This window comes from Panicum virgatum, chromosome 9N (assembly GCF_016808335.1).
Source record: "Panicum virgatum strain AP13 chromosome 9N, P.virgatum_v5, whole genome shotgun sequence".
In the NCBI taxonomy this organism is placed as follows: domain Eukaryota; kingdom Viridiplantae; phylum Streptophyta; class Magnoliopsida; order Poales; family Poaceae; genus Panicum; species Panicum virgatum.
Window position 1 is genome coordinate 56028799 of NC_053153.1, and position 15069 is coordinate 56043867.

Genomic DNA, 15069 nt, shown 5'->3' on the forward strand with positions numbered 1-15069 from the left:
CACACTGGCATAGCTTATATTGATAAACAAACAAACAAACATGTAGTTAAAAGTTAAAACAAAAAGCTCGTGTAGTTACTGAAACCTGTTGCATGGTATTGTAAACATCCTGAACTTGCAGATCTGAAGTACCGAGCCTTACTTGTACGTATAATATTCAAGAGAGGAGAAAGTAAAGCTCTATCGTGAGCTCCAGGCAAAGAATACAGAAGCTTAGAAACATATGCCTCACTATATGAAGGAATCCACGAAATATGTTGGAACACCCTGGCAGTGTATCCCCCTTGAGTCATACAAGCATACTGAAACGTACAAAGGGCTGCAAAAATCAACCAGAGAACTTAGGGAGGGTGAAACATCATTTTTTTTCTTTTGCAATCATTTAGCATTCGACAATCATCAATGAGGCACATTATAAGCAACGAAGGATATACAAAAGGCTGCAAAGCTCAACCTTCTCTGACAATGCAGCCTTTCTAATCCGAGACTATAAGTTAAACCCTGTTAGAAACTGCAAAAGAACTATACAACAAATAGAGAAGAGGATCTACTTTGGTGTAAGTTAACTCTGAACAACGAACAGGATTAATCTGCTAGGGTGGAACTACCGCCATGTAAGGCACAAAAGCCCTCATTGCATATGAGACCACGCTGAATCCTTGATCTCCATATGCCACTTCATCAAGCCACAGAAACTCAACTTGGCATCCAAGCTACTGCATGCACAACATGCTTGTCGAGTGCACAGAGGTCTAGGCCTTTTCACTAACCTATAGCTACGATAATGGGAAGATGCCTAACTAAATACAAAAGTAAATGTGCTGATCTGGTCAATGCTTTTCTGGGCCACCCCGATAGTCTGAGTAATAGGTATCCTGCTGATCTTGTTGGCATCACTGATGAACCATGCCAATTTCTGAGCTGAGGTCTTATTTCATTTGGATTGGAGCACGATCACCGAGTGAGAGCTTGGTGTTTTAAAAGAGCTTCCTTTGCACACAACACCACTGCGAATGTGAACCTTATGGTTTGGCAGGTTTGTTAACCACATGCAAATGCCTGTCAACCATCTTGTCCACAAAGGATTCAATCTGCATTGATGGTAAACACCCATGAGTTAAAACACATAACATTACTCCGATTAAGTATCCAAAGAGACTATTAAGGCGTAGAATGGCTCCTGCCGTCAGAATCCCAAGCCATCAGATGGAAATCAAAAGAATAATAACATCACTGGTGGGAAAGCTATGCAGTATTATAAGGTAGGGTGTGGAAAAAAGTATAAAACTTGGGTAAGAAGTGAACATTGCTGCACCTTATTTTTCCTTTTAACATCAAGAAACTCGTGAGTGGTCATCAATTTCTCTCCTTCCGAGCATGTCTCAATTATCTGTTGGGCAGAGAGAAACAGAGACACTGTGAGTATCGCTACTATCATATTAATGACCTAATTCACCAGACAACAGTACTGCCCCTGTCACTACCGGGAGGGTGCCTAGCCAGGGTTCAAGATCACAGGATGATGGAAATAACATGATAAGAAAATCAAGCAACACATGCAGCTCTACATGGAAAATAAACATTTAAAGTATGAACTAACTACCATAAAACAACAGCAAAACAGAGTCTATCAAGTTATGTTTTCAAGCTGATAATCCAATAAAAAGATACAGGATATAATACCTTGTTAACAGCTTTCCGCATGATTGTTTTGTATCCCTCGCGGTCAATCTTTTTTCCTCTGTATAATGGCATCAGCAGCGAGGCTATGAAATTCACGAGACCCTGTTTTATATGATCCACGCCTCTTGATTGCCGTTCAGATGCAGGTTTGCTGTCGGCACCCTGTGAGGCAGAGCTACGGCATGCCTGCTTCTGACTAGTTGAATCTACTTCATCAGGTATGCGTATCCGACTGTAGAACTCTTTATCAGCTTCCATTGCCTGTGCTTGCCACCTCTCAATGGCTAGAGGATCCTTCACACCATCAATGCAGATTGTATCAGTATCCACCCATGCCCGACCATCTAAAATACCAATGTCTGTAGAATGATGCCTACTATTTGCTAGGCAAGATTTCTCGTTTGAGTGGCTCCTCTGTGTGCCATTATCACCAAACATTTTCAAGCTGTCCACATCAGCGCAGTTAGCATCGTCAGGTGAGTTCTTAGCTTTGCCATTCTTGGAACCATTTTCTGATATGCACTCAAGTCTCCCAAAATTATCCTTCAATGCTTTTTTTCTTGCATCAGATTCATCCAAATGGTGATCACGCATCGCAAAAGTATGGAATGACGGTATCTTTGGAAGCTCACGAGGCACATTTATCTCTGCCTCTACAGATGCATATGCCTATGAAGCACACAAAAAACATACATGAGTAAGGAGTAGGACAATTTTCCTTTTTTTTTAGAACATTGCAAAAAAAAATTATCTTGGACTAACATCACCAACTAGAATATTTTCATATACCACTCTGATTCTAATTAGAGCCTTAATTAACATAATTGGCAACTGGCTGCTTTAAATTTTACCAATATTCTATTTTTTGTTTAATCTAATGTCAGTGTCAAAACTGTTTATAAGTTTCAAAATTCTAAGCCTGAGATTCCACGTTTGGATTTTTAAAGTTTCCATTGGATGTTCGATCACACGTGATCACCATTTGCTCTAATCATCGCACAATACAAGGTATGTCCCAAACACGTGCACAAAATAAGGAGGTCATCAATTTTTCAAGAAAAACATGGAAAGGACCATAGTAGCTTTTCTTGGAAGTACCGCAAAAAAAAAAAACTTCACTCGGTGATAAATAAAAAGAAAGAAGAGCAACAGGTTATATAGACAAGGAAAAAATTGAAAATGCCTCGATATTTTTGCATTCACAACTATAGTTTGCAGAAAAATATATGCCCTAGATTTTGCAATAAAAGAAATAAAGCTTAAAGTAGAAAATTTATGCGCAGATTTTGCAATAGATGAAAAGAGCTTAAAGTAACAAAAAATTCCAACTCTGCAGCGTCAGGTAATGAAATTATGACAATATAGAGAGGCACATAACAATCTTTTCTCAGCATTTTATGAATAACGTTCATATGAGAGCAGCTAAGGATGCTCAATGGTGAAGATTAAAACATAGCTAGTTGGGAAAAAAACTTGACCAAAAGAAAACTTTAGTCACAGACCTTTGCAGCTGCTATGGCAGCAGCTCGAGCAGCCTCAGCAGCAGCAAATGCAGCAGCTTCTTCCTCAGACATAGGAATGCCATGCTCCACCTTAGATTCAATACCATGTTGCTGCTTTTGGGAAAACGAGTTGTCATCGGACCTTCTAACAGTCCCAGTTTGCAATTTTGCTTCCTTGTTCTCAAACTTCTTGCTTGCTTTTGGTGGTGGTGGTGAGTGGCTACTTGTGAATCTTGCACGCTGGCGCTGGGAAGCTGCTTTAATATTGTCCGAAGATTCATTTGGTACACGTAAGGCAGGCTTTCCTGATAGCAAATCCTTACTCAATTCAATTGACGGTGTTCGACGCAGCAATTTGAGTCCACCATTGCTGGCCTTTTCTTTACGCAAAACTTCAATCCAAACACTGACCAATTGACGAGCTATAGCACGAATATCTCGGCTTGTGTGCACACAAACCTTTTCCTTAACAGTCCTCCCAATTCCTGCATGAAATTCAAAGTGAAGAATCAGGCTTGTCACCAGGCTGCAATAGCAAATAATTTATACAAGCATCTATGGGCGAACTAACTACAACAGACAGAGATCAATTCAGTAGTGCATATATATAGCAATAGGTATTTGCTTATTTGTTTTCCTTTTCATCAACCTAATGAATGAACAACCATTATATAAAAGTAAAACAGGAAAGGATTTGCTACACTGGCAAGGTAAATTAGATTCCTAAAAATAGGAATGTAATTAACTCAACTACAGCAGACAGAGTTCAATTCAGTAGTGCACATATATAGTAATATGTATTTGGTTATTTGTTTTCTTTTGCATCAACCTAACGAATAACAACCATTATATAAAAGTAAAACAGGAAGGGGTTTGCTAAACTGAAAAGGCAAATTAAACTCCTAAGAATAAGGATGTAATAACCCAATAACATTTTGTACCCTTCCAAAGTTTAAGGTTGGAAGGAACATGAAACACCTGCCATAACGAGTGGCATTCCCTACCAAATGTCATTTAAAAGGATCTGGAACTTTGTATATACCTGACAAGCGCACAGCTACCAGATCAGTGGAAACAAGCACAAGCAAGCGAACACAGTGCCGCAGAAGTTGAGTAGCATTTTTCCCAAGTGAATCCTGCGAAATTTAGATTGCAAAGATGAAGATTTTTCAATATAGGAAAAGTACTGGTACTATGAATGCCTAAAGAAATAACTCGTACACAAACTTACAAGTATCCAAGAGTTCAGTTTGCTTAGTCCTTCTTTAGACCCAGCAAATGATTTAAGAACATCTGTAGGAAGCTTCAATAATTCCTTAGCCAAATGTAGGCGCCCTGATGTTGTCTTTGCACTGAAGAACATTTCTTGCAGTAAACATTCCTTGCTAACAATTGGATACATCACATCAGATGAGTTTTTACTTAGAGCAGTAGAAATTTCACATGCTTCAAGTCTATTTGACATGTCTCTAACTTCATTTCTTTCACTGTCTGACTGCATTTGGTAAGTTTGTAGAGCTTCTACCTCAGCGATATAGTCATTTCCGGTGTTTACTAGGTCAATGATGCGAACAGCTTCACGCAAACCGCTCAAAATTGCACCACCAACAGTATCTGGATACTCTTTGCATGTTGCTTCACCAGCAAAAAATAAACAATTTGCAACTGGCCTTCCGAGAATGTCATAATCCCGCCCTGATGCTCCAACTGCAACATAAGAGTAAGCACCTCTACTAAAGGGATCAAGGCCCCAATTTGTCACAACAGATGCAACTGGATCAGGTACAGAAGCATCCCTAAAGAGCTTTCGGAGAACCACCATTGCGTTGTTAACATGAACATCAGAACTGATGCCTTGCCCATCTATAGCAGCCTGCCCAACTAGTAGAGATATCAGAACTGGTGCCCCAACTGTCTTTCTGAGGTTCCAAAACATAAAGCACTGTCCTCTTAAATCTGTTTCTTCTGCAGTTGCACCAAAGTAATCCACATTATCATCCCAAAATACCTCAGGGAACTCCAATACTATTTTGTTTAGAACACCAAACCCAAGCTTGTTTATAGAAGATAGTTTCCAATCTGGCAATGAGGGTGTAAATTTAATTGTCTGTGCTTTCAAGCAACCAAGAGGAACAGTGATTAACACAGCATCTCCAATAAATTCGTTGCCATTTGAGGTGGAAACCTTGACGTGTTTCCCATCCTTACAGCTAGCCCCCAACTCATCAGATCCATACAGTACTTCAGTTACAACATGGTTTAACCTAATATCAAGTCCTTTTGCAAGGCTGCACAGAACATTGTCATAGCCACCTTTAATCATGCAATGGGGACCACCGAATCCTCCATATACATCATCCTGGTTCCAGTATGGAAGGGATACAGATTTTAGCGTTGCAGCACAAGCATACTCTAAATGTGCAAAGTGCCAGTTCATAACCCTTCTCTCAAGAGGACTGAGAACATCGATCTTATCATCCTTCCCACAATGAGCTACCTCCTTTTCTGTTGAAGCACTTTTGGAAATGTCTATAGCTCCAGCATTTGTCAAACTTTTCAAGTGATCATGCTGCCCAACAGAATCCATATATTGAGCTGCACGATGCTTCCTAAGAGCATACTCCAGACCGTCCTCAAGGGATAAACCAATTGCACTGTCACCATTTTGCGCAAACAGCAGTGCCATCTCATCAAGAAGGCCATTATATTCGGCTTCTAAATCATTATCCAGTGCATCAGGAACCTTGTTACCAGTTACTACATCATACAGAGGGCAAGCACTATTCAACATAATAAGTTCAAGTCCAAGCTGAGAACAGATCAAAGAGGATGGATCAGCTCGTCTTTCAGTAGCTATGTCAGCCTCCACTCCTGTAATAATGCTAGCACCCAAATCTACAGGAACTGAAAGTGACGTGCGATCTGTATAAACACGACCACCAATCCTATCTCGTGCCTCAAGAACAGTGATTGAAAAACCTTGGCGTTGCAAATGGCGAGCCGCAGTTAAACCAGCAGGGCCAGCTCCCACAATGATTATCCTTTTGCGATATGCACCTGATTCAACCCTATCACTTTGATAGTTGTTTCCACAAGTTTCAATTTCTGGTGCTTCAGGTTGGTGAGAGACTTCAACTTTTCCAACAGAAGTGTCCAGATATGACTTGCCTTGTATATCCAAATTGCTGGACGGCAATGATGCATCTCTACCTTCAGTTGATATACCAAGATTCTTTTCTTCAGTAGGTTGTTCTTCAGACTTCAAGTGAGGTAGCAACTCCAGAGCATCACAGTCAACAGCGGGGTAATCCTTGTCATTTGATGCTTCTACTAAATCACCCTCAGTATTTTTAACACATTCAGTTCTGCAGCGTTCAATGCCTGTGCCATACTCAAAATCCCCGTTCTGGAGTGGTATAGAGACAATGTCATCTTGAATGCTTACTGATTCAATTTTATGTAATTCATTTAGCTTGGGTAATTCTACAACTTCAGAAGAAATGTTGTGCTCCTTTGCCACCTTATCCGATGCAATTCCAGCATTTATGTAGCCCTGAAATTCAAGAAGTAGGTGTGTTATCATTCAGGTACTCTTTTGCAATTAAGAAAAACATACTGACTAAAAGAACAAGCTGATTGGTTAGGCTAGGCGCTAGGCGGTTTCAAGGTGGTTTGCTAGGCGGTGCCATATACATATGTATACCTTTGTCTTTTACATCATATACCTCTAAAAGAAAAGAAAAACAGAGAACCACTAAACCCTAAGTTGAAAAATAGGCCCATCAAAGCAGCCCAATAGCCACCTTATCTCCTCCCCTCCTCTCCTCACGTTCCCCCTCCCGACGCCCCCCTGCCTCTCCTCTCGTTCCCAACGCCGCCCCTGCCTCCCCCTCGCCTCTGCTTCCACCCTTCATCCTCTTCCTCCGCGTCTGCCCCTGTCTCCTCCGCCGCCGCCGCCGCCGCCCGTCCCCTGCTTTCTCCTCCCTCGTCAGCACCGCGTGGAGGGGAGCGGCCGGCGGGAGCAGCAGCCCCGCGCGGAGGGAGGGCGACCCAAAGAATCCAGTGAGGGAGGAGGTAGTGAGTAGAGGAGAGAGGAGCAGGGGAGCGCAGATCTGCGACTGCAAGGAGCGGAGGGGAGCGGCCCCGGTGTGAGCAGCAGCCCCGCGCGGGGGAGACCCGCAGCCCGGTGCGGAGGGAGTCCGGCGGAGGTGCTCCGCCCGCCTAGGGTTCCGCCTACCCCCTAGGCGAGGCGGTATCCCGCCGCCTAGCGCATAAGCGCGCCTAGGCGAGCGCGGAATAGCGCCTTGTGGAACATTGATTGCATGTAAAAGAAAATGAATGCTCAAGTGTGATAGTTGTTTTTGGTTTGGAGCTACCCGGCAGCGTTCAGTGTGGTGTTATTGTAACTTATTTGCTTCCTTCATAATGAAACACATGCTCAGGTACGTTCTCGAAAAAAGTAAAAGGAAAAGGAGTGTTCGATGGTTCAGAAGGTCACTGAGCAAGTCATCAAAGAGGTCTGATAGGTGCAGCTAACATAGGTGGAAGTTGAAAGCTCAATCTGGTAATGCAATTTTGGAAAGTAATGAAACCTGTGTTATGAAGCCTGACCCAGAGTAAGGGTGACTCGACTTACATTTTGGTCTAAGAACAAATACACATCACGAATAAGTGCTTGGCGTGGCAACTCATCTTTCAAAGGAATGACTGAAACACCACATTCTGCAAGATTCAATAAATGTTTAACATCCTTGCTCCAGCGACTTAGTATCATATTCCTGAAATGCAAAAAAGAAACAGACAGAAAAACAATGATGCAGGGTTAATTCCACCAAAATTTGATATTAAGATGGCAAAAATAAAATCAGGGTACAAATAACACAAAAGTATAACCTACCTGCACTCTAGGTACTCTTGAATGCCGCCCTTGTGCTTCAAGACTTCCTTGAACTTTATCTTCTCAATTGGTGTAACAGCCTTGGCCTTCAGGCCAGCACGTACTGCAGCAACACCATTATCACCTCCACCCTCATAAACTTCTGACGATTTAATTTTATCTTTTGATTTTACTGATTGGTCCGCAAAGCCGGCTGAGGGGTTCGAGAACAGCCCCTGCTCTTGCATTAGAGTTTCCCAATCAACATCACCCTCATATGCCATGTCACCATGTTTGCGTTTTTTGGAACTTCGTGTAACACGTTTCACCTTTGATGTGTTATCTGTGTCTTCATAAGCCAATGGCACTTCCACATCAGCCATATCCACATCATTTGCAGGTGCTGGCATGTCATGCGAAGAACAAGAATCGTTGGCCCCCAAAACAGCCAGCTCACCGAAATTTCGCTCTGTAAGCACAGCTGCATTTGGTTCAATTCTTTCTGTTGTTTCAGCTGGTTTACTATCAGCATCAACAGATGATAATGCCTCTTTTCGTCGAACAGGTTTCCGGGGCACCGGTTTTGGTTTTCGACCAGTTTTCCTTCTTAAGATTGATGTTGGTGACTTGCCTTGAGAACAATCTACATCATCACTGCTGTCCTTCCCTAGTGTTTGAGAACATGTGTGTGCATCAGAAACACCAACATTGATTGTGTTTGCTGCAGTGCAAGATGTTTTTTCAGCAAGCTTTCCTGAACAAGGTTGATTGCTTGCCCAAGCTGAGATTTCAACATGATGAGTAGCCCCATTGGAAGGGTTCCTAGATCCATCCTTCAGTACTTTGCTGGCTTCCGCATCTTGCAGAAGCACTTCTCCTAATGATCGGTGGCATAATCCATCATCTGCAGCCTTCTCTTTCATAAGAGACTTATTTTCCAGGTCAGGAGAAACAGAAGATAATCCTCCCATCGTTTGGTGAGGACCAACTGTATAGTGTCCAGTAGACTTGCTACCATTTGCCTTTGCCTTTGCCTTTCGGGGCAATGAGGCTTTCCGATCCTGCACAGCAGCATTCTTCATCTCTTCCTTTGTGCGTCGCCTTCTCCTTTTAGTGCCCTTGGAAGCTGTATCTGGAACCAAAGCAGATCCCTTGTCAAGACCTTCCTCGTCATGTTGACAAGCAACTTCAACACCTTCTGCCTCCTTCTCTGAGACCTGCCGAGACTTCCGACCAGATCTCGTAAACAGCACGGACAAGGAGTCTTCCAACCCCAAATCATCCACATGCTGAGTGCCATCCCCAGCAATTTCAACATCCCCCAATTTTACGACACTCAGGTTGCTCTCCTCACCAGCAACGTCATTACCTGTATGAACACCACCCTGCACATCTTCCTGTTGAACCAATATCTGCACCTCAGCTCCACATTCAGCCACTGCACCGAAATCATTACCATCCTTGCCCTTCCTCTGCTTCTTCAACTTCTTCCTTATGATAGCCAAGGTATCATCCATCTCCCCTGGCCACACACCCTCCCCTCAGCCACCACGAGCCAGGGGCGGACCCAGTATTAGGACATGGGTGTACACATGTACACCCAATAACTGTTGCAAAAAGATCGAATTTAGCATGTAAAATCATGGTCAGATCCGAAAACAAACACCACTGTTGCAAAAAAATCGAATTTAGTAGGTAAAATCATGATCAGATCCGAAAACAAATACCTTACGTTAGGGATTTGGGTGTTTGATTTCGTGCAGCGGGATGGGAAGGGAAGGGAATAGACAGGCATACCCTTGTCAGATGTTCGTCGCCGGCGAAGCCCCCATCGCTCAATGAACAACGGGCAGCGCAACTCGCCCTGTTATCGCCGCTAGGAAAGGAAGACCGAGGCCGAGAGAAAGAACAGAGAAGTCGTGGGAAGGGAGGGTGCTGCCGCACCAGCTGGACTCGAGGGGGAGCGTGGAGGACTGGAGGGCGCCGCACGGGCCGACAGCGTCGAGAGCGGCGGCTGGGGTAGCAAAGGGGAGGAAGAAAAACCTATGTTGCGGGCCTGGGGCCGGTGGGTTACTGCAGAGAAACCTTTAAAAGTTTTTCGTATCTGATAAGAATACATATTTGGTACGTATCCAAATATATATTGAGAGGTTTAACAATACGGCTTAAATCAATGAGCAGTGATACTTACATTTCTCGATCTACTGTCAGTCTCTCTTATGTTCTTAACTTTTTGTTTGATTTTTCCAATCCCCTTCTTGATATAGATGGCAGTATTAAATCCGACAGTGCTACGAATCAACTTAGCGATGTTTGATTGTTTGTTAACCCATTATGTACTAAAAAAAACTACTTGAGTGTGTTGATGTTTATCTTCTCTATGATTAAGGGCCTTTTTAGTTCGTGTAAGTTATGTGAAAAATGTGAAAAAATTTCACGCTGAGAAGTGTGTCCGGTAAGAGAGGCACGATTGTCAGTGTGAAATTTTTTATGCAAGCAGGGCCTAAGTTGTGTTATGTTATTATTTGAGAAGTAATAATAAGTTAAAAACTATCGAACTCATCTATATATCTATAGTAGAAGGAAACCAAAACCATAAGGAAATCAGTCCCTCGCCCTGATGGATCTCCAACACACTACGAGAGAGAAGCAGCCCTGCAGCAGCGGTAGCGGAGGAAGAGGTGGGCGGAAAAGCCTGCGCAGAGAGAAAGAGAAAACGTTAGAGTAAGCGCCCACGGCGTTGTGCTCGGCAACGCGCCGTAGGAAGCTAAAGCATTGTGCGACGTCTAGGGCTGGGAGGCACATACACGGGTTTCGGCGGGTCGGTAAGGTCCTATTCCACCCCCACCAGTAGCAAGATTCGTCCAAACACCGGCAAGGAAACTGCGGCGGCGGCGCAAGCGGAGCGCTACGGGGAAGAACTGATGTTTTTTGCTCAGAGAGGGTACGGGGACGGAGGCAGAGTGTGGGTCGGGAGGAGAAGGGGGATTAATACGGTTTTGTGATGGGCTGGCTGTTTTGGTTTTCCACCATTTCTGTGTGCAAACATAGCTGTTTTCTTTAATTCTACCAATGTTCAAAAGAAACATGTGTCTGGTTTTGTGTATATTGGAATTATATAGAAGTTCTAGACATTGCTTGAAAAGAAATTATTACTGACATGTCTATTTGTACTAGAGATTCTCTTCCTATGTTTATAGCAATTCAACTTTTGAAATTTAAAAGAATAGTAGCATCGTGTTTTAAATGTTATAATGATATCTTTTTCCATGTGAAGAGTGGAATCTAAGATTGTTTAGAATAATATTTGTGATAGAAGATGTTGTTTGAGCATGTTTAACTAGTTTTGCATGGGTATGTAGTAAAGCGCGGGAAAGGCCAGGTGGTAACTATATCCGCTAGTGGTTAAATACGTTAATCCAATAACCGACATGCACTAAGCTATAAACTAGGTTAGTTGGGGTTTTATAATATGGCAGAAAAATTTAATGCTTATAAAAGAGGCATGCATAAACGACAAAAAAGAAGTAAATGAACAATCTAGTGATGACATCAATGTAGGTGGCAAGCAGAAAAATTAGTAACTAAAGTTCGTTAAATTTATCAGTAAACGTAAACTAAATTACAAAATACAAATATCCTAAAAAATAGCCATAAATGGTGCGTTGTAAAAAGCCAAAAAAATGGTATATCGACACTTACCAAGAATTGGATAATACTGCAAGAGAAAGATGTGCTAATCTAACTAACTTTAAGGCTATATCTTAGTGTTAAAGTATTGCATGGCATACCATTACGAAGGTTGCCGATGAACACATGACATTAGGTCAAATAATCATAATTTTTTTCCTCTGTTGTAATATATTTTGTTGGTTATATCCAAAAACGGCCAAGGATCCCATACATATGTATATATTTATTTGTTAGGGATAGCGATCAATAGAAGAGAATACATTGCTTTTCATTTTACAAAGATACCTAGGACATCTTATGCCTATTTTGTACATATAATATTCTATTAAAAAGAAAATTACAATCAAATCTCAAAAAATTTCTTGTGGACCACAACCATCACAACTGCATCTACCTTGTGTTGTTCTCCATCATCATCATCAATCTTGCCACCTATGTAAGAGAGGAAATATTATGTAGTGAATCAGTGTACAAAACATATTGGATATTGTTTAGTAGTAATTTTTTCTATATTTTGGATATACATTTTGTCTTTGCGGGTATTATGTTGGGTTGTTTGTGTCTTCCATGATTTTTAAAAATCTATTACATTGTTATGTTGGAGTAGATGGACGGGAAAAATTAATGATTAATCTAGCTACTAGAAAACACAGTGTTTATATTTTTTAAGGTGTCAATTATGTGGAAGATTATTCCACTGAACCGAGAATGTTGATGTGAATACAATTTTTGTTTACAATGTCATCTATGAGTGAAGACCTGAAACTAAGGGCTGGATTATCTTGTAACTCTATGAAAGGCGCAATATATTCCAGTGCCAAAAGATTTATAGCAATAAGTAATTACTCAGAAACTATGTGAGAGGCACAATATTAGGCAGTACCAAAAAATGTTCCTATACCATGGTCTACTCATTAATGTTGAGCTACTTGATTAGCAAAAATAGCCAAATCAAATCCTGGTGACGAGATATATTACCATTAATGTGGGGGTGGGTCCTTCAGTTGTTTTGAAATACAATTCATAGCCCTAATACTTTGTCTCTATGTAATATATATCCAGAAGAAATGCAAATTAACTACATACAAATATGCTATATCCTATAGCTGTAGCCATTACATTTAATGCAAAACACTGCTTAAAGTTTATCTCTCTCTTTTTTTTGTTCCCTCATTCTGCCATATCTATAGCTCTATCTTGAGCCTTTTTTTAATAAAAGAGTGTTGGTAGCGTGAGAAACTTTAAGTCCAAGAAAAATATCAAAGCTCTCCATTTCTTGCTCGGAGATGACCCAAACTCAATAAAAATTATGTATAGAAATTTGTTTTTTCTAAAAGAAAGCTATTGTGGTTGAGTGAAATTACTTTAATTTGCATTTGAGAGAGCGAAAATTACATGAAAGGAGAACAACTTGTTTCCATTTTGGACTCAGATTTTTTAGTGGAAAGTAGGGATTTTTTTATTTGAGATAGAATATATTTACATTCAAAAATCTATATGGAGAACCAAATCAAACATGAAGGCCGGATCCAAAAGTACAAGCATCTTTAGCAAGACAATGAACCTCCTACTGAAATACCATATTTCTTAACCTCATATGTATGCTTTGATTTAACCATCATATATTAGCATCTAGTTATTTCTTTAATATTCTTAATGACATTTAGACAACCCGAAGCACTGTCACTTTCTTTACCCCCACAGTCTTCAGCAAGAGCTAGTGCCTCTTCACACGCTATTGCTTCCAAAGTTTTAGGTTCAGCTATATTCGGAATTACTAGAGCACTTACGACTACAAAATTTCCTTGACCATCTCAACATATAATCCTAGAACTTCCTTGGTTAGCATCTTTAACAGATAGGAGGGCTCATTATTTTTCAATGGACCTTGAGGATACAACAAACAAAGGCTTTCTGGTCTAGCTGGACTGGCCCATCTACACCTCGGAGTCTCGTAATTGGGCTTTAATTGAGCAGAACGGAGCTAGGGGCCGACATCCATCGTCGAGAAAGTAGGGTGTTGTCGGGGTTGCGTCGTCCTCAACCTCAACGCCTTCGTCGTGCTCATGCTCTCAGTCTCGAGAAAGGTAAGAAATTAACTAGTTGAATAACAGAAAGAAGAAAAATCTAGTGATGTAGAATTGGGATAAACTTCCACCTTTTCATATAAGAACAACTAGCGATGTGGGATTGATACTTGCAAAGTTAATCCTTTTTTCCTTAGCCTTCGAAAACTTAAACTTCCGTATTTTACAATAGGCTTGAGTTTTGTTCCCAATTTGATACTTCCATCCAATTGGTAGTCAATTCCATCAATATGATCTGGTTTGGAATTGGCTAATACATTGGATGTAAGTACCAATTTGGGAATCAAACTTAGATCCAATGTTAAATAAGGAAGTTTAAACTTTCAAGGGCCAAATAAAGGAAGGAGTAACTTTACCAGTGTTAAATAGGAAATTTTCTCCATCAAAAAGAAGCCCAACTACAAGCTTCACTGTGCTTGACAGTTTATAGTTCTGCGAAGTTATTTGACAGGCCAGCAACATGGCCAGCTATATAGAATATACAGGATAATGAGGTTGCTACTGCCTCCAAAGTTCCAACCTCTTGCCACCTAGTACATTTAGGCCTAGGGAAAGGAGCACACAGATAGCCTTGGACATTCCTTCAATACATGCCATATTTAAAAGATGCCATGATGTCGAGCAAACTGAAGCATGTCCAACCACACAAAAAATCTATCCTCTAAGAAATCAAAATCAAACAACCCAGAAAATCAGTTTACACTGAATACTAGACTACTACGATATCATCCCACTTTTATAGCATTTTAAAACTACCAAACTTTTGGACTTTTTGAATTTTTCTTATTATGTAGAATAATTTAAAGTATTTTCTTAATTTAAAATTGCATCGAAATCTAAATATTTTTTGCATATATATTTTTTGTTTGTAAACTTTAATTGTGCCCCTGGTTTCGCAAAAAAAAAAGAAAATATTAAGGCATTTATTGAATATTCAGCCTCTCAAGTTCAGTCCTTGAAGAAAATTTTATACACAATATTGGGATTAAAGTGATGATGCCTATTCTACTTGTGTAAAGTTTGTGCTGGATTTTCGGTAGTCTATATTGTTGGATTTTGCTACCATCCTTCAACTTTGGGATTAAAGTGATGATGCTCATTCTACTTGTATTGAGTTTTTGCTTATAAAATTCTTTAAACATGTCCATGATCTCCCCCCGAATCACCTCCCAATAGGACTTGAAAAGGCTCAACAGGTAGATGATCAGCTGGTCAGGTGCGGTATTTG

General features: G+C 40.8%; 1 protein-coding gene across 2 annotated transcripts; it reads right to left on the reverse strand.

Annotated features, from left to right (window-relative positions):
* Window positions 1–341: 341 nt before the first annotated feature.
* Window positions 342–10120, reverse strand: LOC120690989 (lysine-specific histone demethylase 1 homolog 3-like). 2 transcript variants are annotated; one of them, XM_039973932.1, is made up of 9 exons: window positions 9859–10120; window positions 8083–9668; window positions 7822–7963; window positions 4417–6738; window positions 4228–4321; window positions 3186–3670; window positions 1684–2352; window positions 1316–1390; window positions 342–1091 (listed from the first exon to the last, which is right to left on the reverse strand). In XM_039973932.1, exons 2-9 carry the CDS (start codon window positions 9576–9578, stop codon window positions 1023–1025), a joined length of 5352 nt encoding a protein of 1783 aa, XP_039829866.1. In that variant the 5' UTR covers window positions 9579–9668; window positions 9859–10120; the 3' UTR covers window positions 342–1022. The 2 variants fall into 2 exon arrangements, with proteins under 2 accessions (XP_039829866.1, XP_039829867.1); XM_039973933.1 differs by having other exon boundaries at window positions 9789–10120.
* Between the last annotated feature and the right edge of the window lie 4949 nt (window positions 10121–15069).

Bases quoted from the DNA above. Each gene is read 5' to 3' on its own strand.
- LOC120690989 (XM_039973932.1), bottom strand. From the start codon at position 9,578: ATGGATGATACCTTGGCTATCATAAGGAAGAAGTTGAAGAAGCAGAGG. The intron at 2,353-3,185 runs GTCTGTGACTAA...TGTGCTTCATAG, and splicing joins CTGCCATAGCAGCTGCAAAG to GCATATGCATCTGTAGAGGC. The intron at 1,391-1,683 runs GTATTATATCCT...TCTGCCCAACAG, and splicing joins TGCGGAAAGCTGTTAACAAG to ATAATTGAGACATGCTCGGA.